A 26449-nucleotide genomic window follows, 5' to 3' on the forward strand; every position below is an offset into this window, starting at 1 on the left:
ATACACCACCCAAAGTGTAATTAATAACTTCACCATGCTCGAAGGGATATGTTTTGGAGGTTCTTCACAGGGACACTCAAAGTCAGTCTTATTTACCCCCAATTTTGATCTTGTCTCATCGCTGCAACTCCCCAACGAGCTCGGGACTCGAAGGAAGAGTCATGCATTCTCTGAAACATGACCCGCCAAACCGAGCTTCTTAACAGCAGCTTATCCCGGAAACCAGCTGCACCAATGTGTCGGAGGAAAACCGCTCAACTGTTCAAGTTGCTCTCGGAGGATGTGTTGGTACCATTCTTTATTCATGGTTGTGTTCTTAGGCAAAATTGTGAGTGAGCCCACTCCCTTGGCTGAGAAGCAACCCCACACATGAATGGTCTCAGGATGCTTTACTGTTGGTATGACACAGGACTGATGGTAGTGCTCACCTTGTCTTCTCCGGACAAGATTTTTCCGGATGCCCCAAACAATCGGAAGGGGGATTTATCAGAGAAAATGACTGTACCTCAGTCCTCAGCAGTCCAATCCATGTACCTTTTGCAGAATATCAGTCTGTTCCTGATGTTTGCCCTGGAGAGAAGTGGCTTCTTTGCTGCCCTTCTTGACACCAGGCCATTTTCCAAAAGTCTTCTCTTCACTGTGCGTTCAGATGCACTCACACCTGCCTGCTGCCATTCCTGAGCAAGCTCTGTACTGGTGGTGGCCCGATCCCGCAGCTGAATCAACTTTAGGAGACGGTCCTGGCACTTGCTGGACTTTCTTGGGCGCCCTGAAGCCTTCATCACAACAATTGAACCACTCTCCTTGAAGTTCTTGATGATCCGATAAATGGTTGATTTAGGTGCAATCTTACTGGCAGCAATATCCTTGCCTGTGAAGCCCTTTTTGTGCAAAGCAATGATGACGGCATGTCTTCCATTGCTGGTAACCATGGTTGACAGAGGAAGAACAATGATTCCAAGTACCACCCTCCTTTTGAAGCTTCCAGTCTGTTATTCGAACTCAATCAGCATGACAGAGTGATCTCCAGCATTGTCCTCGTCAACACTCACACCTGTGTTAATGAGAAAATCACTGACATGACGTCAGCTTGTCCTTTTGTGACAGGGCTGAGATGCAGTGGAAATGTTTTTTGGGGATTCAGTTCATTTTCATGGCAAAGAGGGACTTTGCAATTAAATGCAATTCATCTGGTCACTCTTCATAACATTCTGCAGTATATGAAAATTGCCATCATCCAATTTGACGCAGCAGACTTTGTGAAAATTAATATTTGTGTCATTCTCAAAACTTTTGGCCACGACTGTACACCCCTATCCATGTCATCAACATTACAACCTGTTGCCCTATACAATAGCACACACAGGCCGTACTATAGAGGAGGAGAAAAGTGTGAGTCAGAAATGGGGAGAGTAGTAATGCTTTAGATGAGGAAAAGAAAGAATCTTGTACTGTGGTAAAGTAGCATTAGTGTGGTTTAATACATTGGTGAGATGAGAGAAGACTGAATAAGATGACTGGGGAGCAGGAATAATGTTACGACAGTTTTCGGGAAATAGGGGAAGAACTGGTAGAGTTTGTGCGTGTGCGTGTGCGTGTGCGTGTGCGTGTGTGTGTGTGTGTGTGTGTAGGGGAGCGGGAGTTAGAGGAGAGGATCACTGTGTTAAATGATACTAGTCTGTGCAAAAGTTAACTTAGTAAAAAAATGGTGAGGGTGTTACATTGTATGGATGGTCCTGACTCCAAGATGGGAAATGTAGTTTTAACAATGCTGCACTTCTCTCCTCAGTCTGTAAGATGTTTTGGTTTGTTTATATTGTAGTTCTGACTGACTTGACTCACTGGTACTGTAGTAGTAAGTGTTGTTGTTGTCGTCTAACAGTGTGCACCTGTATTTCTCTTCCCTCCAGTCTGTACGGTGCGCTGTCAGAAGTTCCTCATCTCTTGTGTTGGTGAAGACTGGATTTTCCTCATCCTCCTGGGTCTATTCATGGCTCTACTCAGCTGGCTGGTCGACTTTGGTATCGGCATCTGTCTACAATGTAAGAGAGGGAGTTGGGAAGGAGGGAGTTAGGAAGGGAAAGAGAGGTAGACTCCTTGGTCTAATGATGGCTCTAGTCAGCTGGGTCATCGACTTCTCTATCGCAACCTGTCTACAAGGTGAGGGAGGGAGGGATAAGAGAGGAGAGAAGGAGGGAGGAGAAGAGAGAGAGGAGAGAAGGAGAGAGGAGAGAAGGAGGGAGGAGAAGAGAGAGATGAGAGAAGGAGGGAGGAGAAGAGAGAGAGGAGAGAGGGTTGGCGGGTGATGATCCAGGGACGCCAAATGGTGCACAGACTACTTAGACCCCATGTTGTGTGTAAGCACATTTTTAGTGTTCTCCCATCAGGTTTGAATGTATATTTTGTGTGTATATCTTGTCTAGGTGGAAGTCTTCTATCTTGACACAAACGAGCTGTACAGCTTTTTTAACTGGATACATGATGACTAACCACCTCTCCAACAGGGACTATCCAACACCTCCGCTTACACCCACGCACTAGAACACACACACACACACATTAGGACACATACTTTGAGAGGCTGGTCATGGCCCACATCAAGGCTAGCATGCCAGGCACACTGGACCCACTCCAATTTGCCTACCTCTATTCACACGACTGTAACACATCTGGACAAGAGGAGCACCTATGTAAGAATGCTGTTCATTCACTACATTTCAGCATTCAACACTATTGTTCACTCCAAGCCTGACACCAAGATCAGGGCCCTGGGTTTGGACACCACCCTTTGCAACTGGATCCTGGACTTCCTGATGGGCAGACCATGTGGCGATTGGTAACAGCACCGCCTCCACACTGACTCTTAGCACAGGGGCCCCCCAGGGGTGTGTCCTCAGCTGTACTCCCTGTTCACCCTTTGCACGATACCAACTCCATCATAATGGTTGGTGACGACACCACAATTGTAGGCCTTTTAACTAGGTAGGTAAGTGAAGTGGCATTGTGGTGACAGGATAACAACCTCTCTCTCAACGTCAGCAAAACCAAGGAGTTCATTGTTTACTTCAGCAAGCAGAGGAGGAACATGCCCTGATTCACATCAATGGGACTGGAGAGAGAGAGAGAGTCAGCAGTTTAAAGTTCCTCACCATCCACATCACTGACGACTTGTCATGGACCATCAACACCACCACTCTTGTCAACAGTGTCTTTAACTTCCCAAGGCGGCTGAAGAAATTCGGCATGCCATTCCAGGTATGCTCCAAATGTTGCCCCTGCACCATCGAGAGCGTCCTGACCTGTTGCATCGCAGCCTGGTACGAGAATTGCTCTGTCCACAACCACAAAGCCCTCCAGTGGTTGGTGAAGTTGGCCAAGTACACCCATCCACAGTCTACTCAAAACGGTGCCTGAGGAAGGCCCGCCACACCATCAAAGATCCCGCACACCCGCAGTGGCAGACGGTATCGGAGCATGAGATCTGATACCAACAAGCTCAGAGGCCATTTCTATTTACAAGCCATCATACTGCAGAACACTTTAACTGGACTGGCCAGCTGCTCTGATTCTCTGCACCTTTGCACACATGCACTCATTCACTCACGCACTCACTCACTCATGCACACACACACACACACACACACACACACACACACACACACACACACACACACACACACACACACACACACACACACACACACACACACACACACACACACACACACACACACCACTGCTTTTACCAGACTCTTATTATGATTGCTAAATACTGCAATTTAAACACTTGCTCCCCCCCCCCCCCTTCCCCATAACACATGTACATATTGGACCATAAATTGTGCCGTCCTGTATTATACTTATGCTAAAATGTTTATTTTATTCTACTGAACCATTTACTTTATGTTCATATTATTGTCTTTTATTATTTCTTATTGTTGTTGCATTTTTGCGAAGGGAACAGCAAGTTTGCATTTCGTTGGACGGTTTATACCATGTACAGTTGAAGTCGGAAGTTTACATACACCTTAGCCAAATACATTTAAACTCAGTTTTTCACAATTCCTGACATTTAATTCTAGTAACAATTCCCTGTCTTAGGTCAGTTAGGATCACCACTTTATTTGAAGAATGTGAAATGTCAGAATAATAGTTGAGAGAATAATTTTTTTTCAGCTTTTATTTCTTTCATCACATTCCCAGTGGGTCAGAAGTTTACATACACTCAAGCATTCAAGTAGCACTCAAGTAGCATTGCCTTGAAATGGTTTAACTTGGGTCAAACGTTTCGGGTAGCATTCCTCCATTCCTCAAATTGGGTGAATTTTGGCCCATTCCTCCTGACAGAACTGAGTCAGGTTTGTAGGCCTCCTTGCTCACACACACCTTTTCAGTTCTGCCCACACATTTTCTATAGGATTGAGGTCAGGGCTTTGTGATGGCCACTCCAATACCTTGACTTTGTTGTCCTTAAGCCATTTTGCCACAACTTTGGAAGTATGCTTGGGGTCATTGTCCATTTGGAAGACCCATTTGCGACCAAGCTTTAACTTCCTGACTGATGTCTTGAGATGTTGCCTCAATATATCCACATAATTTTCCTACCTCATGATGCCATCTATTTTGTGACGTGCACCAGTCCCTCCTGTAGCAAAGCACCCCCACAACATGATGCTGCCACCCCCGAGCTTCACGGTTGGAATGGTGTTCTTCGGCTTGCAAGTCTCCCCCTTTTTCCTCCAAACATAACGATGGTCATTATGGCCAAACAGTGCAGTTGCAAACCGTGGTCGGGCTTTTTTATGGCGGTTTTGGAGCAGTGGCTTCTTCCTTGCTGAGCGGTCTTTCAGGTTATATCGATATAGGACTCGTTTTACTGTGGATATAGATACTTTAGTACCTGCTTCCTCCAGCATCTTCACAAGGTCAATTGCTGTTGTTCTGGGATTGATTTGCACTTTTCTCAACAAAGTATGTTCATCTCTAGGAGAGAGAACGCGTCTCCTTCCTGAGTGGTATGATGGCTGCTTGTTCCCATGGTGTTTATACTTGCGTACTATTGTTTGTACAGATGAATGTGGTACCATGAAATACACAGGTACACCTCCAATTGACTCAAATTTTGTCAATTAGCCTATCAGAAGCTTCTAAAGCTATGATGTCATTTTCTGGAATTTTCCAAGCTGTTTAAATGCACAGTCAACTTAGTGTATGTAAACTTCTGACCCACTGGAATTGTGATACAGTGAATTATAAGTGAAATAATCGGTCCGTAAACAATTGTTGGAAAAATACTTGTGTCATGCACATAGTAGATGTCCTAACCGACTTTCCAAAACTATAGTTTGTTAACAAGAAATTTGTGGAGTGGTTGAAAAATGAGTTTAAATGACTCCAAACGAAGTGTATGTAAACTTCTGACTTCAACTGTACATACAACTAATAAAACTTGAAACACTGTTCCTTTGGCTGAATCATTTCATTTGACACATCTCCTGCATGCAGCTAACGAAGACATTAAGCCACACTCAAGATAATCTCAGACACTGTGGTTTACTCACATACACTCGTCAAACCAGGGTGCGTGTGTGTGTGTTCATGGTGATCTGCAGTGCAAATTGCTGTCTCCCTGAGCTGCATGCAGGTGTGTGTGTGTGTGTGTGTGTGTCTTTTTCTGCCATTAGAAATGACCTCCGCTGAATTTTTTTTATATCATGTCTTCAGTCAAACAGACATTTACAAACATTGCTGCATTGTTGTGTGTGTACCAAGGGGGAGACTGATGCATGTGGAGAAAGTGAAGAGAGAGTAATCTAGAAGCAAGACGCTCATATAGACACATCCTCTTATCCCCTTTCTCCACATACACACAAACATGCGCGCACACACACACACATGCACACAGGCACACACAGACTTTTGATCTCTCCCTGTAAAGCAGTCCTTTTAGGGAGGGGAGTCCTGCGTGTTCTACTGTTGTTGAGGTACTAATCCTTCTGTACTTCTGAGGTACTAATCCTTCTGAAGCATGACTTTGGATGTACTTTTACTTTATGATTGACATCAATTTGATTTTGGTGTGTGTGTGTGTGTCCACAGCACAGAAGTGGATGTATGTGAACCTGGAGAGTAATGTGTTTCTCCAGTACCTAGCCTGGGTCACCTACCCTGTGGTGCTCATCACCTTCTCAGCTGGCTTCACACAGCTACTGGCCCCACAGGCCATAGGTAAGACACACACACACACACACACACACACACACACACACACACACACACACACACACACACACACACACACACACACACACACACACACACACACACACACACACACACACACGTACTGACCATAGCATACCCACACTAACCCCCTCTCCCCCTCCCCCTCTAGGTTCAGGTATCCCAGAGATTAAGACCATTCTGAGGGGTGTAGTGCTGAAAGAATGCCTCACCTTTAAAACCTTTGTGGCCAAAGTCATCGGCCTCACCTTTGCCCTTGGCAGTGGCATGCCTCTGGGCAAGGAGGTAACACACGCACTCTCTACACACAGTACACACACACACTCTGTAAACATTCTTCTCACCTCACACAGTCCTCTGACGCATACACACACATCCTCTTCTCACAGTCAGGCTTGTATGAGTGTGGGTAGTTGTCACTTGTTGCTGGCAGTACAGTACTGTTATGCAGACACACACACCATTTGACAGCCAACAGATGAATTCTGGCCCGAAGACCCACAAAATCAATAAATTCATCAGTAATTCACAGGACAAGTGGTTCTCACGGTGAAGCACACACACACACAGGCATGTGGTTGTGGTTACACATGTCCTGTGTCCCTATCATACAGCCACACACGTTGCACTCAGGCCACCCCATTGGTCACAGTGGAGAGGGAGGGAGGGGGATAAGGAGGGAGGAAAGAAGAGGGGAGGAGAGGGGGGTGAATGAGGGTGGAGAGGAGAGGAAAGGGGGATAGATGAGGGTGGAGAGGAGAGGAGAGGGGGATGAAGGAGGGTGAATTGGAGACGAGAGGGTGGTAAATGAGGGTGGTGAGGAGAGGAGAGGAGAGGGGGATGAAGGAGGGTGGATTGGAGAAGAGAGGGGGATGAATGAGGGTGGAGAGGAGAGGAGAGGAGAGGGGGATGAAGGAGGGTGGAGAGGAGAGGAGAGGGGGAAGAAGGAGGGTGGAGAGGATAAGAGAGGGGCATGAAGGAGGGTGGAGTGGAGAGGAGAGGGGGATGAAGGAGGGTGGAGAGGAGAAGAGAGGGGGATGAAGGAGGGTGGAGAGGAGAGGAAAGGGGGATAGATGAGGGTGGAGAGGAGAGGAAAGGGGGATAGATGAGGGTGGAGAGGAGAGGAGAGGGGGAAGAAGGAGGGTGGAGAGGATAAGAGAGGGGCATGAAGGAGGGTGGAGTGGAGAGGAGAGGGGGATGAAGGAGGGTGGAGAGGAGAAGAGAGGGGGATGAAGGAGGGTGGATTGGAGAGGAGAGGGGGATGAAGGATGGTGGAGAGGAGACGGGGTGGAAGAGGGAAAGAAAATTTGATCATTGTAATCTTGAAAGAGCTGAGATTAGTCAATGATACACTGGAGGAGAGGAGACGTATAGGAACACACTGATGAGGGTGTTTGTGTACACACATGTTTCTGAGAAGATGTACATGTGAGATGTGTGTGCGAGCATTAATTATACAGTATGAAACAGTGAATGCATTAAACCAATTGCATTCACAGATGAGCCTGCTGTCCTGAGAGGGATAGAATGATGATGCTTGGGTTAAATTACAATTTTTTAAATGACAGGACACATAGGATGACTCCTCCCCCAGCATCTCTCCCTCTAGACAATAACACTTCAGCACCATTTAAAGTTTTCTTTTCCACTCTGCTCTGTTGTGGCATAAATGACAGATGCCCAGCAGTGACTTCAGCAGCAGGGTTCAGGCTACAAATGAGTGTTAAACAGGGAGGGAAACATTTTTACATTTGATATTTTAGTGATTTATAAGATGCTCTTATTCAGGGTGCCATACAGTAAGCAGTGAGTGCATACATTTTGGAAAGAAAAAGACTCTAGACCTCTCCCTCCTTTCAGACAGTTTGAAAAGTGGAGAGAGAGACACATAGCGAGTGGTCATGAGTGAGTGTTAAAACAGGGAGTGAAACAGAGGTAAAGAAAGAAAGACTGGACACCTTTCATCCTCTCTGAGAGGTAAACAAAGTGGAGAAGGAGAGGGAGAGAGAGAAAGACTGGACACCTTTCCTCCTCTCTGAGAGGTAAACAAAGTGGAGAAGGAGAGGGAGAGAGAAAGACTGGACACCTTTCTTCCTCTCTGAGAGTTAAACCAAGTGGAGAAGGAGAGGGAGAGAGAGAAAGACTGGACACATTTCCTCCTCTCTGAGAGGTAAACAAAGTGGAGAAGGAGAGGGAGAGAGAGAAAGACTGAACACCTTTCCTCCTCTCTGAAAGGTAAACAAAGTGGAGAAGGAGAGGGAGAGAGAGAAAGACTGGACACCTTTCCTCCACTCTGAGAGGTAAACAAAGTGGAGAAGGAGAGGGAGAGAGAGAAAGACTGGACACCTTTCCTCCTCTCTGAGAGGTAAACAAAGTGGAGAAGGAGAGGGAGAGAGAGAAAGACTGGACACCTTTCCTCCTCTCTGAGAGGTAAACAAAGTGGAGAAGGAGAGGGAGAGAGAAAGACTGAACACCTTTCCTCCTCTCTGAAAGGTAAACAAAGTGGAGAAGGAGAGGGAGAGAGAGAAAGACTGGACACCTTTCCTCCACTCTGAGAGGTAAACAAAGTGGAGAAGGAGAGGGAGAGAGAGAAAGACTGGACACCTTTCCTCCTCTCTGAGAGGTAAACAAAGTGGAGAAGGAGAGGGAGAGAGAGAAAGACTGGACACCTTTCCTCCTCTCTGAGAGGTAAACAAAGTGGAGAAGGAGAGGGAGAGAGAGAAAGACTGGACACCTTTCCTCCTCTCTGAGAGGTAAACAAAGTGGAGAAGGAGAGGGAGAGAGAAAGACTGGACACCTTTCTTCCTCTCTGAGAGTTAAACCAAGTGGAGAAGGAGAGGGAGAGAGAGAAAGACTGGACACATTTCCTCCTCTCTGAGAGGTAAACAAAGTGGAGAAGGAGAGGGAGAGAGAAAAAGACTGGACACCTTTCGTCCTCTATGAGAGGTAAACAAAGTGGAGAAGGAGAGAGAGAGAGAGAAAGACTGGACACCTTTCTTCCTCTCTGAGAGGTAAACAAAGTGGAGAAGGAGAGGGAGAGAGAGAAAGAGACTAGTTGTATTGGGGAGAAGTGTTTCTTCTCAACACCAGCAGTAGGTTAGTCTCCTGGAGGGTGTCACACTTTCCGATATGTTTCTGTTTTAAACCTCTGGACGACATTGACCCTTTTGGCAAAATGTGACTTGTTTTTTATTCCGGGGTGAGTGAAACTGAAGTTTAAGTGTGATGTGTTTTTTTTTAAAGTATGTAACAAAAATATATATACCAAGTGTTTTAAGAAATAATTCACGTCATTCTTTCTTCCTCTCCAGAGTCCGTTTGTTCACATTGCCAGTCTTGGTGCTGCACTTCTCTGCAAGTTCATGTCTCTGTTTGGAGGAATCTATGAGGTAAACTACACCTGTACACACACATTACCACATTGTTACCAATATGTTCTTAATAAGCTTTCAACACTATACATGCCTCTGTCAGTATTTCACTTCCATACCCTAACCTCATAACTAAACCACAGTACATCTTATCACTATCGCTATATCTATTTATCATCTATTTGGATATAAGAGCAACATCAACTCACCATCATTACGATCAGGAATACGACTTTCCCGAGGCGGATCCTCTGTTTTGCCCACCACCCAGGACAATGGATCAGATCCCAGCCGGCGAACCAAAACAACGACGCCGTAAAAGGTGCAGACGAAGCGGTCTTCTGGTCAGGCTCCGGAGACGGGCACATCGCACACCGCTCCCGAGCATACTACTCGCCAATGTCGTCTCTTGACAACAAGGTAGATGAAATCCGAGCAAAGCTAGCATTCCAGAGAGACATAAGAGACTAACGTTCTTTGCTTCATGGAAACATGGCTCACTCGAGACACGCTATCGGAGTCGGTACAGCCAGCTGGTTTCTTCACGCATCGCGCCGACAGAAACAAGCATCTTTCTGGTAAGAAGAGGGGCGGGGGGGTTGCCTTATGAATAACGAGGCATGATGTGATCATAACAACATACAGGAACTCAAGTCCTTCTGTTCACCTGACATGGGATTCCTCACAATCAAATGCCGACCGCATTATCTACGAAGAGAATTCTCTTCGATTATAATCACAGCCACATATATTCCTCCCCAAGCAGACACAGATGGCCCTGAACGAACTTTATTTGACTAAGTAAACTGGAAACCACATATCCTGAGGCTGCATTCATTATAGCTTGGGATTTTAACAAGGCTAATCTGAAAACAAGACTCCCTAAATTCTAACAGCATATCGATTGTGCAACCAGGGCTGGTAAAATCCTGGGTCATTGTTATTCTAACTTCCGCGATGCATATAAGGCCCTCCCCCACCCTCCTTTCGGAAAAGCTGACCATGACTCCATTTTGTAGCTTCCAGCCTATAGACAGAAACTAAAACAGGAAGCTCCCGTGCCCAGGTCTGTTCAATGCTGGTTCGACCAATCTGATTCCACGCTTCAAGATTGCTTCGACCACGTGGACTGGGATATGTTCCGCATTGCGTCAAACAACAACATTGACGAATATGCTGATTCGGTGAGCGAGTTTACTATCAAGCACATCGGCGATGTCGTACCCACAGCAACTATTAAAACATTCCCAAACCAGAATCCGTGGATTGATGTCAGCATTCGCGCAAAACTGAAAGCACGAACCACTGCTTTTAATCATGACAAGGTGACCGGAAACATGACCGAATACAAACAGTGTAGCTATTCCCTCCGCAAGGCAATCAAACAAGCTATGCGTCAGTATCGAGACAAAGTAGAGTCGCAATTCAACGGCTCAGACACAAGAGGTATGTGGCAGGGTCTACAGTCAATCACGGATTACAAAAAGAAAACCAGCCCATTGCGGACCAGGATGTCTTGCTCCCAGACAGACTAAAAAACTTCATTGCTCGCTTTGAGGACAATTCAGTACCACTGACACGGCCCGCTACCAAAACCTGCGAACTCTCCTTCACTGCAGCCGACGTGAGTAAAACATTTAAACGTGTTAACCCTCGCGAGGCTGCAGGCCCAAATGGCATTCCCAGCCTCGTCCTCAGAGCATGCGCAGACCAGCTGGCTGGTGTGTTTACGGATACACTCAATCAATCCTTATCCCAGTCTGCTGTTCCCACATGCTTCAAAAGGGCCACCATAGTTCCTGTTCCCAAGAAAGCAGCCAGTGTAAGTGCAGGGGGTGCCACATTCAAAACAACAGAAATCCCATCATTAAAATTACTCAAACATACAAGTATTTCAAACCATTTTAAAGATACACTTCTTGTTAATGCCACCACAGTGTCCGATTTCAAATAGGCTTTATGGCGAAAGCACCACAAACAATTATTTTAGGTCAGAGCCAATTCACAGAAAAACACAGCCATTTTTCCAGCCAAAGAGAGGAGTCACAAAAATCAGAAATAGAGATAGAATTAATCACTAACCTTTGATGATTTTCATCAGATGACACTTCAAGGACTTCATGTTACACAATAGATGTATGTTTTGTTTGATAAAGTTCATATTTATATAAAAAAGTCTCAGTATACATTGGCGCGTTATATTCAGTAGTTCCAAAAACATCCGGTGATTTTGCAGAGAGCCACATCAATTTACAGAAATACTCAATGTTGATGAAAATACAAGTGTTATACATGGAACTTTAGATACACTTCCCCTTAATGCAACCGCTGTGTCAGATTTCAAAAAAGCTTTACGGAAAAAGCAGACCATGCAATTATCTGAGTACGGCGCTCAGAGCCCAAACAAGCCAAAAAGATATCTGCCATATTGTGCAGTCAACAGAATTCATAAATAACATTATAAATATTCACTTACTTTTGATAATCTTCATCAGAATGCACTCCCAGGAATCCCAGTTCCACAATAAATGTTTGTTTTGTTCGATAATGTCCATCATTTATGTCCAAATAGCTCCTTTTGTTAGCGCGTTTGATAAACAAATCCAAACTCACGAAGCGTGTTCACTATGAGCCAAAGTAGAAACATGTAGAATGAAGTATAGAATCAATCTTTAGTATGTTTTTAACATAAATCTTCATAAATCTTTGGGGCGGCAGCCTAGTGGTTAGAGCGTTGGACTAGTAACCGGAAGGTTGCGAGTTCAAACCCCCGAGCTGACAAGGTACAAATCTGTCGTTCTGCCCCTGAACAGGCAGTTAACCCACTGTTCCCAGGCCGTCATTGAAAATAAGAATTTGTTCTTAACTGACTTGCCTGGTTAAATAAAGGTAAAATTAAAAAAAATAATAATTAAAATAATGTTCCAACCGGAGAATTCCTTTGTCTGTAGAAATGCAATGGAACAGGGCTTGCTCTCACGTGAACGAGCATCACGAGCTCAAGGCATTCTGGCAAACCTCTGACTCATTCCCCTCTCATTCGCCCCCACTTCACAGTAGAAGCATCAAGCAAGGTTCTAAAGACTGTTGACATCTAGTGGAAGCCTTAGGAAGTGCAACATGACCAATATCCCAGTGTATCTTCAATAGGGAATGAGTTGAAAAACGACCAACCTCAGATTTCCCACTTCCTGGTTGGATTTTTTCTCAGGTTTTTGCCTGTCATATGAGTTATGTTATACTCACAGACATCATTCAAACAGTTTTAGAAACTGAGTGTTTTCTATCAAAATATACTAATAATATGCATATATTATCAACTGGGACTGAGTAGCAGGTAGTTTACTTTGGGCACCTCTTGGCACCTTATTCATCCAAGCTACTCAATACTGCCCCCATCCATAAGAAGTTAATATTTTCCTTCTCTCCCTCGGCTCCCTTTCGCCTCTCTCCTTCCCTCATCCTCTCTCTCTTCCCCCCTCCTCTCTGTGTTGTATCTGTACTGTATATGAATTTGCCTCATTTTATGGCTTTTGTTTGCGATTCCATATGAATTACTCTTCCATCCATGCATTTGTTCATTCAAATATTACCTACAAAGTAATCATGTTTAGGAATTAACACTTTAGCGCTCTTGCAAAGCTAAAGAAATATAAATGCTTGCTTACTTTATTTGTCCTGGTAGTTGGAGAAGAATTCTTCATATTTCCTTGTTGTGACAGGCAAACTGAGGTGCGTTGGAAAGCACAATGTTTTAACTGTTCATGCCAACCTGTTGGTGTGAAATTGTATATTCCATGGTGAAATGCATTATCCCAATTTTCCCCTGTCGCAACAGCTGTGACAGGGATATGTTGGGCTATACTTGCTGCTGTGCATGCTAATTGCTAACAGGCATTACTGAGGCCTGCCCTAGGGGAGGTCAGTGGGCTGACTTATTTATTTAAATCCAGTTGATATTGCTCTTCGTCCTGTTGACTATTTTGTAAATAATGTAGTAGCCTACTTTTCGTGCTTATTTATTCCCCATTTTTGCTCATAAAAGCCCTGACCTTGTGCAGAAAAATGTAGCATCATTGTCTGCCTCCTTCCACACTACTCGGCCTACATCCATCCTGACAACAGCCTACCTCGCAGGCTGTGTGTGTGTGTCTGTAAATGTAAACACACCTCTCCCTATGTGTTAACAGAATGAGTCGAGGAACATTGAGCTGTTATCAGTTGCCTGTGCTGTGGGGGTGAGCTGTGTTTTCGCTGCCCCTATAGGAGGTGAGTGGCACCAACATAACACTCACTGACTGATACACTGGCTGGGTCGGAGAAGGTTTACTTCTTCCCCCCTGTTAGCAGTTGATGTTACTCTTCAATAACACAGACCCCAAAGCAAATCAGGGGGAGAAAAATAGGTTTATTCAAAGAGGACAGATCATAGATGTTATGCTGAGAGGTAGATGTTCATTCTCCCCTGACCTCATTGATTCTCTCCACAGAACAAAGGGACAGGATGTAGTTTTAGAACCCAGCCCTAGCCTGTGGTTGACCAATTAGAAATCCTTGCAATAAAACTGGGCCAATGGCCAAATAACAAGTATACTATTTCAGGCTCAATGCCTAGAAAAATTCCTCCCACTTCTCTGACCCATCGATCAATAATTCCCTATTACAGAAAAAACACTATTTCCATGGTCCTCTTTTGACTTTTAGTCCTCTTGACCAATAGTCCTCTTGACCTTTAGTCCTCTTCATTGTGTATTTATCTTGGAAATAGTCTTACACCCGTCACTCCCCTGATTGGGGCATAGTTACTAATAATCTTCCTGTGTGTTTCTGAGTAATGTGTGTGTGTGTGTGTTTGTGTGTGCCTATGCGTGTGTGTGATAGGTTTGCTGTTCAGTATTGAGGCAATGTCTACTTTCTTCACTGTGAGGAACTACTGGAGAGGGTTCTTCGCTGCTACCGTCACTGCCTTCATGTACAGAGTTCTGGCCGTGTGGAACAGAGACGAGGGTAAGACATGTGTACCCAGCAAACTGGGAGCATTCCCAGACCATTAACTTATGTTATAGTTCGGGTTTTATCAAACATTAGGATGAGAACATCCTAAAAACATTCCAATAATGTTTTTGATAACCAAATGTTGTTTAAGGTGTTTTAAATTTATTATACTTGGAATTTTCTCATAACGTTCACTAAAATGTTGTGTACAACATCTGTAACAACCACCGCAGAACATTCCCGAAACATTCTCATTAGGTTTCCAGGTAATGCAATAACACAATGTACAAGTACTTTTAAAACATACTGACACAACAAAATGTGAGAGCAATAGAAATGGCTCTGAGAATATATTACGTGAACGTTCTGCTAATGTTGATGATGATGTTATCAAAAACATGCAAAACAACAAGCAGGGAATATTCCCACTATGCTTTCATGAAGTTACATTGTGACATTATGACATGTTTATTCCAATAATGTTCCCTAAACATTCTTCAGCAATCATCTGCATTCAATTAAATTAGTTCTGAGAAAACATCACTGGAATATTTCACTAACTGTAACGGTTCTCGTCTGTCGAAGGAGAAGCAGACCAAAATGCAGCGTGGTAGTTATTCATGTTCTTTAATGAAAAGGAACTCGACATGAAATAACTAACTATACAAATGGAACATGAAAACCTATACAGCCTATCTGGTGACAACAAACACAGAGACAGGAACAATCACCAACGAAATACTCAAAGAATATGGCTGCCTAAATATGGTTCCCAATCAGAGACAACGATAAACACCTGCCTCTGATTGAGAACCACTCCAGACAGCCATAGACTATGCTAGATACCCCCACTAAGCCACAACCCAATACCTAACAAAACCCCAAGACAAAACACACTAAACTTCGACCAGGGCGTGACAGAACCCCCCCCCCCCCCCTAGTGTGCGGACTCCCGGACGCACACCAAAACCATAGGGGAGGGTCCGGGTGGGCGTCTGTCCATGGTGGCGGATCCGGCGCAGGACGTGGACCCCACTCTATCAATGTCTTAGTCCCTCCTCCTCGCGTCCTTGGATAGTCCACCCTCGCCGCCGACCATGGCCTAGTAGTCCTCACCCAGAACCCCACTGGACTGAGGGGCAGCTCAGGACTGAGGGGCAGCTGGGCCTGAGGCAGCTCGGGACTGAGGGGAAGCTCAGTACTGATGGGAAGCTCAGCACTGAGAGGAAGCCCAGCACTGAGAGGAAGCTCAGCACTGAGAGGAAGCTCAGCACTGAGAGGAGGCTCAGGCAGGTAGTTGGATCCGGCAGATCCTGGCTGGCTGGCCGATCTGGAAGATCCTGGCTGACTGGCGGATCTGGAAGAGTCTGGCTGACTGGCGGATCTGGAAGAGTCTGGCTGACTGGCAGATCTGGAAGAGTCTGGCTGACTGGCGATCCTGGCTGACTGGCAGATCTGGAAGAGTCTGGCTGACTGGCGGATCCTGGCTGACTGGCAGATCTGGAAGAGTCTGGCTGACTGGCGGATCTGGTAGAGTCTGGCTGACTGGCGGATCTGGTAGAGTCTGGCTGACTGGCGGATCTGGTAGAGTCTGGCTGACTGGCGGATCTGGAAGAGTCTGGCTGACTGGCGGATCCTGGCAGACTGACGGCTCTGGCTGCTCCATGCTGACTGGCAACTCTGGCTGCTCCATGCTGACTGGTGGCTCTGGCTGCTCCATGCTGACTGGCGGCTCTGGCTGCTCCATGCAGACTGGCAGCTCTGGCCGCTTCTTGCAGACTGGCAGCTCTGGCGGCTTCTTGCAGACTGGCAGCTCTGGCGGCTTCTTGCAGACTGGAAGCTCTGGCTGCTTCTTGCAGACTGGCAGCTCTGGCTGCTCCATGCAGACTGGCAGCTCTGGCAGCTCCTTGCAGACTGGCAGCTCCTTGCAGACTGGCAGTTCTGGCTCCATGCAGACTCCACGCAGGACGTGGACCCCACTCTATCAATGTCTTAGTCCCTCCTCCTCGCGTCCTTGGATAGTCCACCCTCGCCGCCGACCATGGCCTAGTAGTCCTCACCCAGAACCCCACTGGACTGAGGGGCAGCTCAGGACTGAGGGGCAGCTGGGCCTGAGGCAGCTCGGGACTGAGGGGAAGCTCAGTACTGATGGGAAGCTCAGCACTGAGAGGAAGCCCAGCACTGAGAGGAAGCTCAGCACTGAGAGGAAGCTCAGCACTGAGAGGAGGCTCAGGCAGGTAGTTGGATCCGGCAGATCCTGGCTGGCTGGCCGATCTGGAAGATCCTGGCTGACTGGCGGATCTGGAAGATCCTGGCTGACTGGCGGATCTGGAAGAGTCTGGCTGACTGGCGGATCTGGAAGAGTCTGGCTGACTGGCAGATCTGGAAGAGTCTGGCTGACTGGCGGATCCTGGCTGACTGGCAGATCTGGAAGAGTCTGGCTGACTGGCGGATCTGGTAGAGTCTGGCTGACTGGCGGATCTGGTAGAGTCTGGCTGACTGGCGGATCTGGAAGAGTCTGGCTGACTGGCGGATCCTGGCAGACTGACGGCTCTGGCTGCTCCATGCTGACTGGCAACTCTGGCTGCTCCATGCTGACTGGTGGCTCTGGCTGCTCCATGCTGACTGGCGGCTCTGGCTGCTCCATGCAGACTGGCAGCTCTGGCCGCTTCTTGCAGACTGGCAGCTCTGGCGGCTTCTTGCAGACTGGCAGCTCTGGCGGCTTCTTGCAGACTGGAAGCTCTGGCTGCTTCTTGCAGACTGGCAGCTCTGGCTGCTCCATGCAGACTGGCAGCTCTGGCAGCTCCTTGCAGACTGGCAGCTCCTTGCAGACTGGCAGTTCTGGCTGCTCCATGCAGACTGACAGCTCTGGCTGCTCCATGCAGACTGGCAGCTCTGGCCGCTCCATGCAGACTGGCAGCTCTGGCTGCTCCATGCAGGCTGGCAGCTCTGGCTGCGCTAAACAGGCAGGAGACTCCGGCAGCGCTGTAGAGGCGGAAGGCTCTGGCAGCGCTAAACAGGCGGGAGACTCCAGCAGCGCAGGAGAGGAGGAAGGCTCCGGCAGCGCTGAACAGGCGGGAGACTCCGACAGCGCAGGAGAGGAGGAAAGCTCCGGCAGCGCTGGAGAGGCGAGGTGCACTGTAGGCCTGATGCGTGGTGCTGGCACTGGTGGTACTGGGCTGAGGACACGCACAGGAAGCCTGGTGTGACCAGGGCGTGACACTAACATTAATGGATATCCGAGACACCTATCCAGGCATAGGATCTTAATGGGACCAGTTTTTCACAGCAGGAAAATAATATTGCAGCAACAGGAAATGTGAATTAATAAGTGGATTATGATTAATGGACATTTTTGTATGGGTTGATACATTTTTCATGAGGGAAAATCAAGTCTAGCGTTTTAAAGAAGAAACTTTAGAATAATTTTTCAACCTACAATATTCTTTCCAAAATATTCAGTTAATGTTGAGGGAGACATTACTTCTAACACCTATAACAGCAAACTTCTTGCAAGACTCTTATAAAATGATTCTGTAAGGTTATGACATGACGATCCAGAATTGTTCTAAAAACAAACTTCAACGATAATGGAAGTATTTCTCAAAGCATTGCTACAATGTTCTGCAGTGCATTCGTAAAGTATTCAGACCCCTTGACTTTTTACACATTTTGTTACGTTACAAAATCATCATCAATCTACTGTACACACAAATACCCCATAATGACAAAAACAAAACCCCGTTTTTAGACATTTTTGCAAATGTATTACAAATAAAAAACTGAAATATTACATTTGCATAAGTATTCAGACCCTTTACTCAGTAGTTTGGCAGTGATTAAGCCTTAAGTCTTCTTGGGTATGACGCTACAAGCTTGGCACACCTGTATTTGGGGAGTCACTGCACAGCTATTTTCGATCCGTTTCAAGTCTGGGCTCTGGCTTGGCCACTCAAGGACATTCCCAAAGACTTGTCCCAAAGCCAGTCCTGCATTGTCCTGGCTGTGTGCTAAGGGTTTTTGTCCTGTTGGAAGGTGAACCTTCACCCCAGTCTGAGGTCCTGAGTGCACTGGAGCAGGTTTTCATCAATGATCTCTCTGTACTTTGCTCTGTTCATCTTTCCCTCGATCCTGACTAGTCTCCCAGTTCCTGCCGCTGAAAAACATCCCCACAGCATGATGCTGCCACCACCATTCTTCACTGTCGGGATGGTGCCAGGTTTCCTCCAGACGTGACGCTTTGCATTCAGGCCAAAGAGTTCAACCTTGGTTTCATCAGACCAGAGAATCTTGTTTCTCATGGTCTGAGTCTTTAGGTGACTTTTGGCAAACTCCAAGCGGGCTGTCATGTGCCTTTTGCTAAGGAGTGGCTTCCGTCTGGCAACTCTACCATATAGGCCTGATTGGTTGAGTGCTGCAGAGATGGTTGTCCTTCTGGAAGGTTCTCCCATCTCCACAGAGGAACTCTGGAGATCTGTCATAGTGACCATCGGGTTCTTGGTCACCTCCCTAACCAAGGCACATTATATTGATGTATAATGTTAAATTATTATATGAAGTTACAAAACTTTTAAAGAAATGGCATTTCAATCTTCGTAAATCATTCTATTTTATTAGGATATTATCCAAAGAATGTTAATCAATTCACATTTTATTTGTCACATGCGCCGAATAAAACATGTCTAGTCTTTACCGTGAAATGCTTGCTTAAGATCCCTTTCCCAACAATACAAAGTTAAAAAGTAAGAACATTTGCAGATAAGAATGTTAAATATTAACACAATAAATAACAATAACTTGGCTATAAACAAGGAGTACTATTGTAAATGCAGGATCTCTATGGCAAGATGCATCATTCACCCAAGTTTCGTCAGTATCGGGTCAGTGGTGTCTGAGATATAGGGTGGTTTAGCTAGACTCATATCCCTGAGCATGCGTGCCAAATGTCATCATTCTGAGTCATATAGATCAAGAGATGTGCCCGTTATAGCACCACCATGAATGTTCTTGCATAAGTTGAGTCTTGACAATATTTGCAACATGTGTACCAAATTTAATTATAATACGAATATCCTTGACTGATGTATATGCACAGGGCCGGCCGGCCGTCCCGTTAGGCAGGATTATGGTGGCAGCTTGACGAAGATGGCATTTTCCGAGCTAAACTGACCAAGCAGCACCTCCAACAACACATAACACCTCACATATTTCTTCTAAAAACAATGACAATTGTTCGGCGCATGTAACAATAGGCTGAGGATAATTCTTGATAAAGTTGTGTTGCTGATATTCAGAGCTTAAATAGCCTAATTGATTAGTCACAGAAATCAGGACTAATAAAGCCAATGCAAGTGCCTGTTTTCTAAACGTTAGTCCTACCACATATATTCATAATATTCTATTGCGGCCGACACTGTAGGCTGCACCCCAGTAAGCACAGACCGACGACAATGTCTTTTGGGCTTCTTTTTTTGGTCCAGTCCAGACCAGCCTTGATTTCTGACATTGATTTTTGGCCAGGTGAAGGCCAAATCTGAACCAATCATAATCGTTTACGTTTGGTTCAGATTTTGTCAGGTCTGGATCAGCCTTGATTGGTTTAATAAATGGCCTAATTTCAACTTTAATTCCGAACTGAAAATATGTTTTTTCTACATCCGGAAAGAACGCTTTTTCACCTTTACTTCAAAACTGAAAATAAACCAGATTTCAACGACCAGACAATACGTTTTTTTTAACGTCCGGAAAATATGTTTTTTTTCAACATCTGGAAATACGTATTTTCACCTTTCACAGATTCTAAAATGAACCAAACTTCAGCTTCTGGAAAATACATATTTTAGATGTTTTTTCAATGTCAATTTGCTTACTAGGACTTTTCTAGTTTTGTAGGGTATAGGAGGAAGGCATCAATTTTCTTCTCTCACCTAGTGCAGCAGAACGGCCAAAACTGGACCTTTATGTGTATTTATGTGCCCGCCCCCGCTCCCAACCACAGCATGAAAATGCTGAACGGGCCACAACGGACCCACAGTGATGCAGCCAGTCAAGATGCTCTCAATGGTGCAGCTGTATAATTATCATTTTGAGGATCTGAGGGGCCAAGCCAAATCTTTTCAACCTTTAGTCTTTGGTGATGTGGAAACTGAGGAACTTGAAGCCCTCGACCCGCGCCACTGCAGCATCGTCAAAGTGGATGGGGACGTGCTCGCCCCATCTGTTTCCTGTAGTCCACAATCAGCTGCTTTTTCTTGCTGACGTTGAGGGAGAGGTTTTAGTTTTAGTACAGTAGTAGTAGTATGTGTCTTAGAACACATATACAGTCTTTTTTTGTGTCTTAGATCTATGTACATCTCACCGCAATCTGCCAGGCAGTCATTTTACATGATTTCTGAAATTAAGATTGTAGGGAAAATAAATATAAAAACATCCCAATAGTACGGTATACACTCAGTGGCCAGTGTATTAGGTACATGAAAATGGTTCGCTCCTACAGACGTGGCCGTGGCATGTAGGCAGACAGCCATCGATGCATTCAGTTACTGTTCGATTGAGCATTAAAATGGGCAAAATGAGTAACCTAAGCGACTTTCAGGGTGGTATGATCGTCGGTGCCAGGTCGGCCTCCTGGGCTTTTCAAGCCTCACAACGTATAGGGTTTATAGAGAATGGTGCGACAAACAAAAAACATACAGTCAGCAGCAGTCCTGACGGCGAAAACAGATCGTTAATGAGAGGTCGAAGGAGAATGGCAAGAATTGTGCAAGCTAACAGGCGGGCTACACACTGTCAAATAACAGCGCATTACAACAGTGGTGTGCAGAACGGCATCTCAGAATGCAAAACCCACACCGGGGCTCCACTCCTATCAGCTAACAACAAGAAGGAGCGCCTCCAGTGGGCACGCCATCCCCAACACAGGACAACTGAGGAGTGGAAAACATTACCTGGTCCAACGAATCCCGGTTCCTGTTGCATCATGCTGATGTCAGAGTCAGGATTTGACGTAAGTAGCATGAGTCCATGGCCCCATCCTGTCTGCTGTCAACAGTACAGGCTGCTGGTGGTGTACTGGTGTGGGGAATGTTTTCCTGGCACACGTTAGGACCCTTGATACCAATTAAGCAAATGTCCTGAAGAATTCAGTTTGTTCTGGGGGCAAGGAGGTTCCAACCCGGTACTAGATGGGTGTACCTAATAAACTAGCCACTGAGTGTATAAAGAAGATTGGTAGAGTAAGAAATAATAGAGTATCTTTTTTTCTAGATTTAGTTATCCTCTCTTTTTTCCACTACCTGGAAGTCACAGTAAAGGTGTTAACAGCTTCATATTTGGTGTCAGTCCCATCCCAGTGGTGCAGTGGATTTTTTTAAGGGTTAATACTCAAAATCTCTCAGGTCCGATCTCAGCTTGAGACTATCAACAAGATACAGAAAAAATATGTTTCTACAATAAAGGTTTAATAAATTGTCATGTGATTCCAAATTTCTACATGGTTTGTTGTTCAACTAACTTTCTCAACAGTAAGATAACACTAACACATGAAAGAAACCTCCATGGACTTAAAAAAAATGTCACTTATCATTCTGGGAACATAGAAAGAACATTGAGGGAAGGTTTTGTGCACCCTGATGCAAACATTGTAAGTATGCCATCACATCTGGACATATTTTGTGTTTATCTCTCGTCATATCCCCACAATGTTCCCAAAACCTAAATAAATGTTTAAGGGACTTTTAAAGAACATACCAAATCTGTTATCGGAACATCCTTGCTACATCACAAATGTTTTTTCAACCTAATAGAAACATTGTAATCATCAGCGCAACTGGACAGTTTTTGTGTTTTGGGAACATATCTCTTGTCATGTCCTTGCAATGTTTCCACAACCTAAAGAAATGTGTAAGGAACTTTTAAAGAAAAAAATGTACTTCCTCTAACATCAGGTGAATATTTTTTGCACCTTAAAATAAATATGATATAATCATCTTCACAACAGGACAGTCTTTTGTTGTGTTTTGGGAACATATGTGACCGACTGCCTTGATTCGGTCTTAAGTAGCAACATTTGAAATTGTTCTTTTCACATTGGATAAAAGCAGAGATGCAGAGATACAGAATGATATATCAAGCACTGCATATGAGGAACAATGTGAAAGTTATTCTGCTTTGGAAGTTGATAGACTTTTGAGATAATGGCCTTTGAATGTTTTGGTAAGTACTGGAGAGCTCTTCTTTGTCTACACCCATTCAGCATCGTTCACACCCTCTTAATCTTTAGCTCCACCAATCTCTTTAAGGGTTGATCCAAGCTTTCTGTCCTAACAACAGCAGTCAAGCATCCAAGTTAACTGGGTAACAGTTGTTGTAGTGAAATTATATTAAAATGGGCACTTGCACAGTGGAACCATAGTCATAACTCATGATGTTACTACCATGCATGAATCTGCAGGTAGCTAACCAACATTAGGCTATAACAAGCAGAGCAAATGGCTCTGAGATATGACTAATAAGGTCATACAGGTAACGTTAGCTAGCTAGCTAACAGTACACTTTAACTTGAAATGAAAATACTTTATGTCAAAATTAGAAACGTGTAATATCTGAAAATTTAGCTAGCTAGACTTTCTTACCCGTCTCAAATCGGAGTAGATAGCCAGAGTGAATTTACTGGCTACGTCTATCAATAGTTCTCGCAGTGACATTCTATTGAAATGGATACTTGCATAGTGGAGTCTTTTGTTAAGACATGTAATGTTAACACACCCCATTCCGTACAAATGTGCGCAACCGCAACATTCAAATGAGGCTACAAAGTAAACTAATGATATTGTAGCGACTGTATTGACGTCAAAATCGGGGGTGTGAACTAGGTTTCTATTCAAGCGTTTATCGACATGGTAATGGCTCTATAGTATTGGAGAAAAGTTGAAAAAACTGACCCTCCGTTACATCTTGACGTGTCATGTCGTAACGTACAGCACGCATAAAGCAACTATTTCTGTCTTACAATCTCTCTCCACCAGGTGTAGCAATTCTATCATCCTTTAAAAACAAGAAATGGACAGTGACGGGGGTAAGGGGGGGATACCTAGTAATTTTTTTCGGCATCATTGCATGCGATCATCATTCTCAAAGCCACTGTTTACTTCTAAGATCACTTTAGCACCGCCCTAAAAACCTGATTCAAATTCGACACAAACCTTCAAATAGGTATGTAATTACACATTATATAAACTCTTTATAGTGTTTTATTTATATTTTAGAGGCGATAAGGTGATAAGTTGGACAGATCGAGTGAAAAAAAGCAATTTTCTCACACGACATCTCTCCTTCTCACTATCACGCATTAGTTTTGCTTCCCCATCCGGAATTTTTAAAAAGACCCGACGGGGCTCATTGCCTGCTTGAATTATGCAGAAACGGGCAGAGTTTAAGTCATGTAATTGATTTTGTTGGAAAGGGGAGAAATTGTGCTTTACAATGGTATTGACATTACAGTTTTGGGGTGCTAAAATAAGGGCAATTGTACAGACCAAGGCGGTGTGCGAGTTTACGTTAGCTAGCTAGCTAGCCAAACAATGAACCATAATCCCAACTCATGATGTTACTACCCTGCATGAATCTGCAGGTAGCTAACCAACCAGGATCAATGTTAGCTAGCTAACATTAGGCTATAACTAGCCAAGAATATCTTACCCGTATGCATCATGGTTGGATGCTTCTCCCTGTCACGGGTGCCATTGTTGCCTATAGTTTGAAGATGTAATCCGGAGACAGGTGTTTTCTCCATCTCCTTAGCTATCATACGCTAATTCCACTGATTTCAAAACTCGGTCCTCCAGAAAGTGGAGAGCAACACTTATGCAGCTCTACTAAGCAATATATGTCACGTTCTGACCTTTATTTCCTTTGTTTTGTCATTATTTAGTATGGTCAGGGCGTGAGTTGGGGTGGGCAGTCTGTTTGTTTTTCTATGATTTGGGTATTTCTATGTTTCGGCCTAGTATGGTTCTCAATCAGAGGCAGGTGTCATTAGTTGTCTCTGATTGAATATCATACTTAGGTAGCCTGGGTTTCACTGTGTGTTTGTGGGTGATTGTTCCTGTCTCTGTGTTTGCACCAGATAGGGCTGTTTAGGTTTTCTCACGTTTATTGTTTTGTTTGTCTATTCATGTATAGTTTTCTTCATTAAAGAACCATGAATAGAAACCACGCTGCATTTTGGTCCACCTCTCCTTAACCACAAGAAAACCGTTACAGAATCACCCACCACAACAGGACCAAGCGGCGTGGTAACGGGCAGCAGCAGCGCGATAAAGACTTCTGGACTTGGGAAGAAATGCTCGACGGAGAGGACCCTGGGCAAAACCGGGGGAGTGTCGCCGTCCCAAGGTGCAGCAGGAGAAGCGGCAGCAGGAGCAGCGCGAGGAGGAATGGACATGGGAGGACGAATTGGACGGAAAGGGACCCTGGGCACAGCCAGGAGAATATCGCCGCCCCAAAAAAGAGCTGGAGGCGGTAAAAGGGGGAGAGGCGCTGGTATGAGGAGGCAGCACGGCGGCGTGGATGGAAGCCCGAGAGTCAGCCCCAACATTTCTTGGGGGGGAGCACACAGGAAGTGTGGCGAAGCCAGGTAGGAGACCTGCGCCAACTTCCTGTGCTTACCGGGGGTGAGAGAGACCGGGCAGGCACCGTGTTATGCGGTGGAGCGCACGGTGTCCCCAGTGCGGGTGCATAGCCCGGTGCGGTACATACCAGCTCCGCGTATCGGCCGGGTTAGAGTGAGCATCGAGCCAAGTGCCATGAAGTCGGCTCTACGCATCTGGTCCCCAGTGCGTCTCCTTGGGCCGGCTTACATGGCACCAGCCTTGCGCACGGTGTCCCCGGTTCGCCTGCATAGCCCAGTGCGGGCTATTCCACCTCACCGCACTGGCAGGGCGACTGGGAGCATTCAACCAGGTAAGGTTGGGCAGGCTCGGTGCTCAAGAGCTCCAGTGCGCCTGCACGGTCCGGTCTATCCGGTACCACCTCCACGCACCAGCCCTCCGGTGGGTGGCAGCCCCCCGCACCTGGCTGTCTCTCCGTCTCAGCCCTACAGGTGCTCCCGCCTGTCCAGCGCTGCCGGAGCCTTCCTCCTCTCCAGCTCAGCCGAAGTCTCCCGCCTCTCCGGCGCTGCTAGAGCCTTCCTCCTCTCCAGCGCAGCCGGAGTCTCCCGCCTATTCGGCACTGCCAGAGCTCCCGCCCCTCATTCCAGAGGCGCCAGAGCTCCTCAGTACAGCGCTGCTAGAGCCTTCCTCCTCTCCAGCGCTGCCGGAGTCTCCCGCCTGTTCGGCGCTGCCAGAGCCTTCCTCTCCAGCGTTGCCGCAGCTTCCCGTCTGCCCAGCGCCATCAGAGTTGCCAGTCTGCCCAGCGCTGCCTGAGCCACCCGTCTGCCCAGGGCCATCTGAGCCACCCGTCTGCCCAGCGCTGCCAGTGCCGCCAGTCTGCCCAGCGCCGCCAGTCTGCAAGGAGCCGCCAGTGCCGTCAGCCAGGGGCCGCCAGTGCCGCCAGTCAGCCAGGGGCCGCCAGTGCCCCTCAGCCCAGAGGCGCCAGAGCCCCTCAGCCCAGAGGCGCCAGAGCCCCTGCCCCTCTTTCCCGAGCTTCTGCCCCTCTGTCCCGAGCTTCCGCCCCTCTGTCCCGAGCTGCCAGAGCTTCCGCCCCTCTGTCCCGAGCTGCCAGAGCTTCCGCCCCTCAGTCCCGAGCTACCAGAGCTTCCGCCCCTCTGTCCCGAGCTGCCCCTCTGTCCAGAGCTGCCAGAGCTTCCGCCCCTCTGTCCCGAGCTGAGGGGCACTCTCTGT

At 46.2% G+C, this 26449-nt stretch overlaps 1 protein-coding gene across 1 annotated transcript in view; it reads left to right on the forward strand.

Moving 5' to 3' along the window:
* The window catches only part of LOC135546591 (chloride channel protein 2-like), an 86030-nt gene that overhangs the window by 16648 nt on the left and 42933 nt on the right, over window positions 1-26449 (forward strand). The window contains exons 3-8 of the mRNA XM_064975153.1: window positions 1911-2042; window positions 6100-6228; window positions 6395-6528; window positions 9555-9632; window positions 13805-13883; window positions 14496-14621. Coding sequence (XP_064831225.1) covers window positions 1911-2042; window positions 6100-6228; window positions 6395-6528; window positions 9555-9632; window positions 13805-13883; window positions 14496-14621 — 678 coding nt within the window. The remainder of the gene's footprint in view (window positions 1-1910; window positions 2043-6099; window positions 6229-6394; window positions 6529-9554; window positions 9633-13804; window positions 13884-14495; window positions 14622-26449) is intronic.

The sequence above is a fragment of the Oncorhynchus masou genome, chromosome 9 (genome assembly GCF_036934945.1).
Source record: "Oncorhynchus masou masou isolate Uvic2021 chromosome 9, UVic_Omas_1.1, whole genome shotgun sequence".
NCBI classification, from domain to species: Eukaryota; Metazoa; Chordata; class Actinopteri; order Salmoniformes; family Salmonidae; genus Oncorhynchus; species Oncorhynchus masou.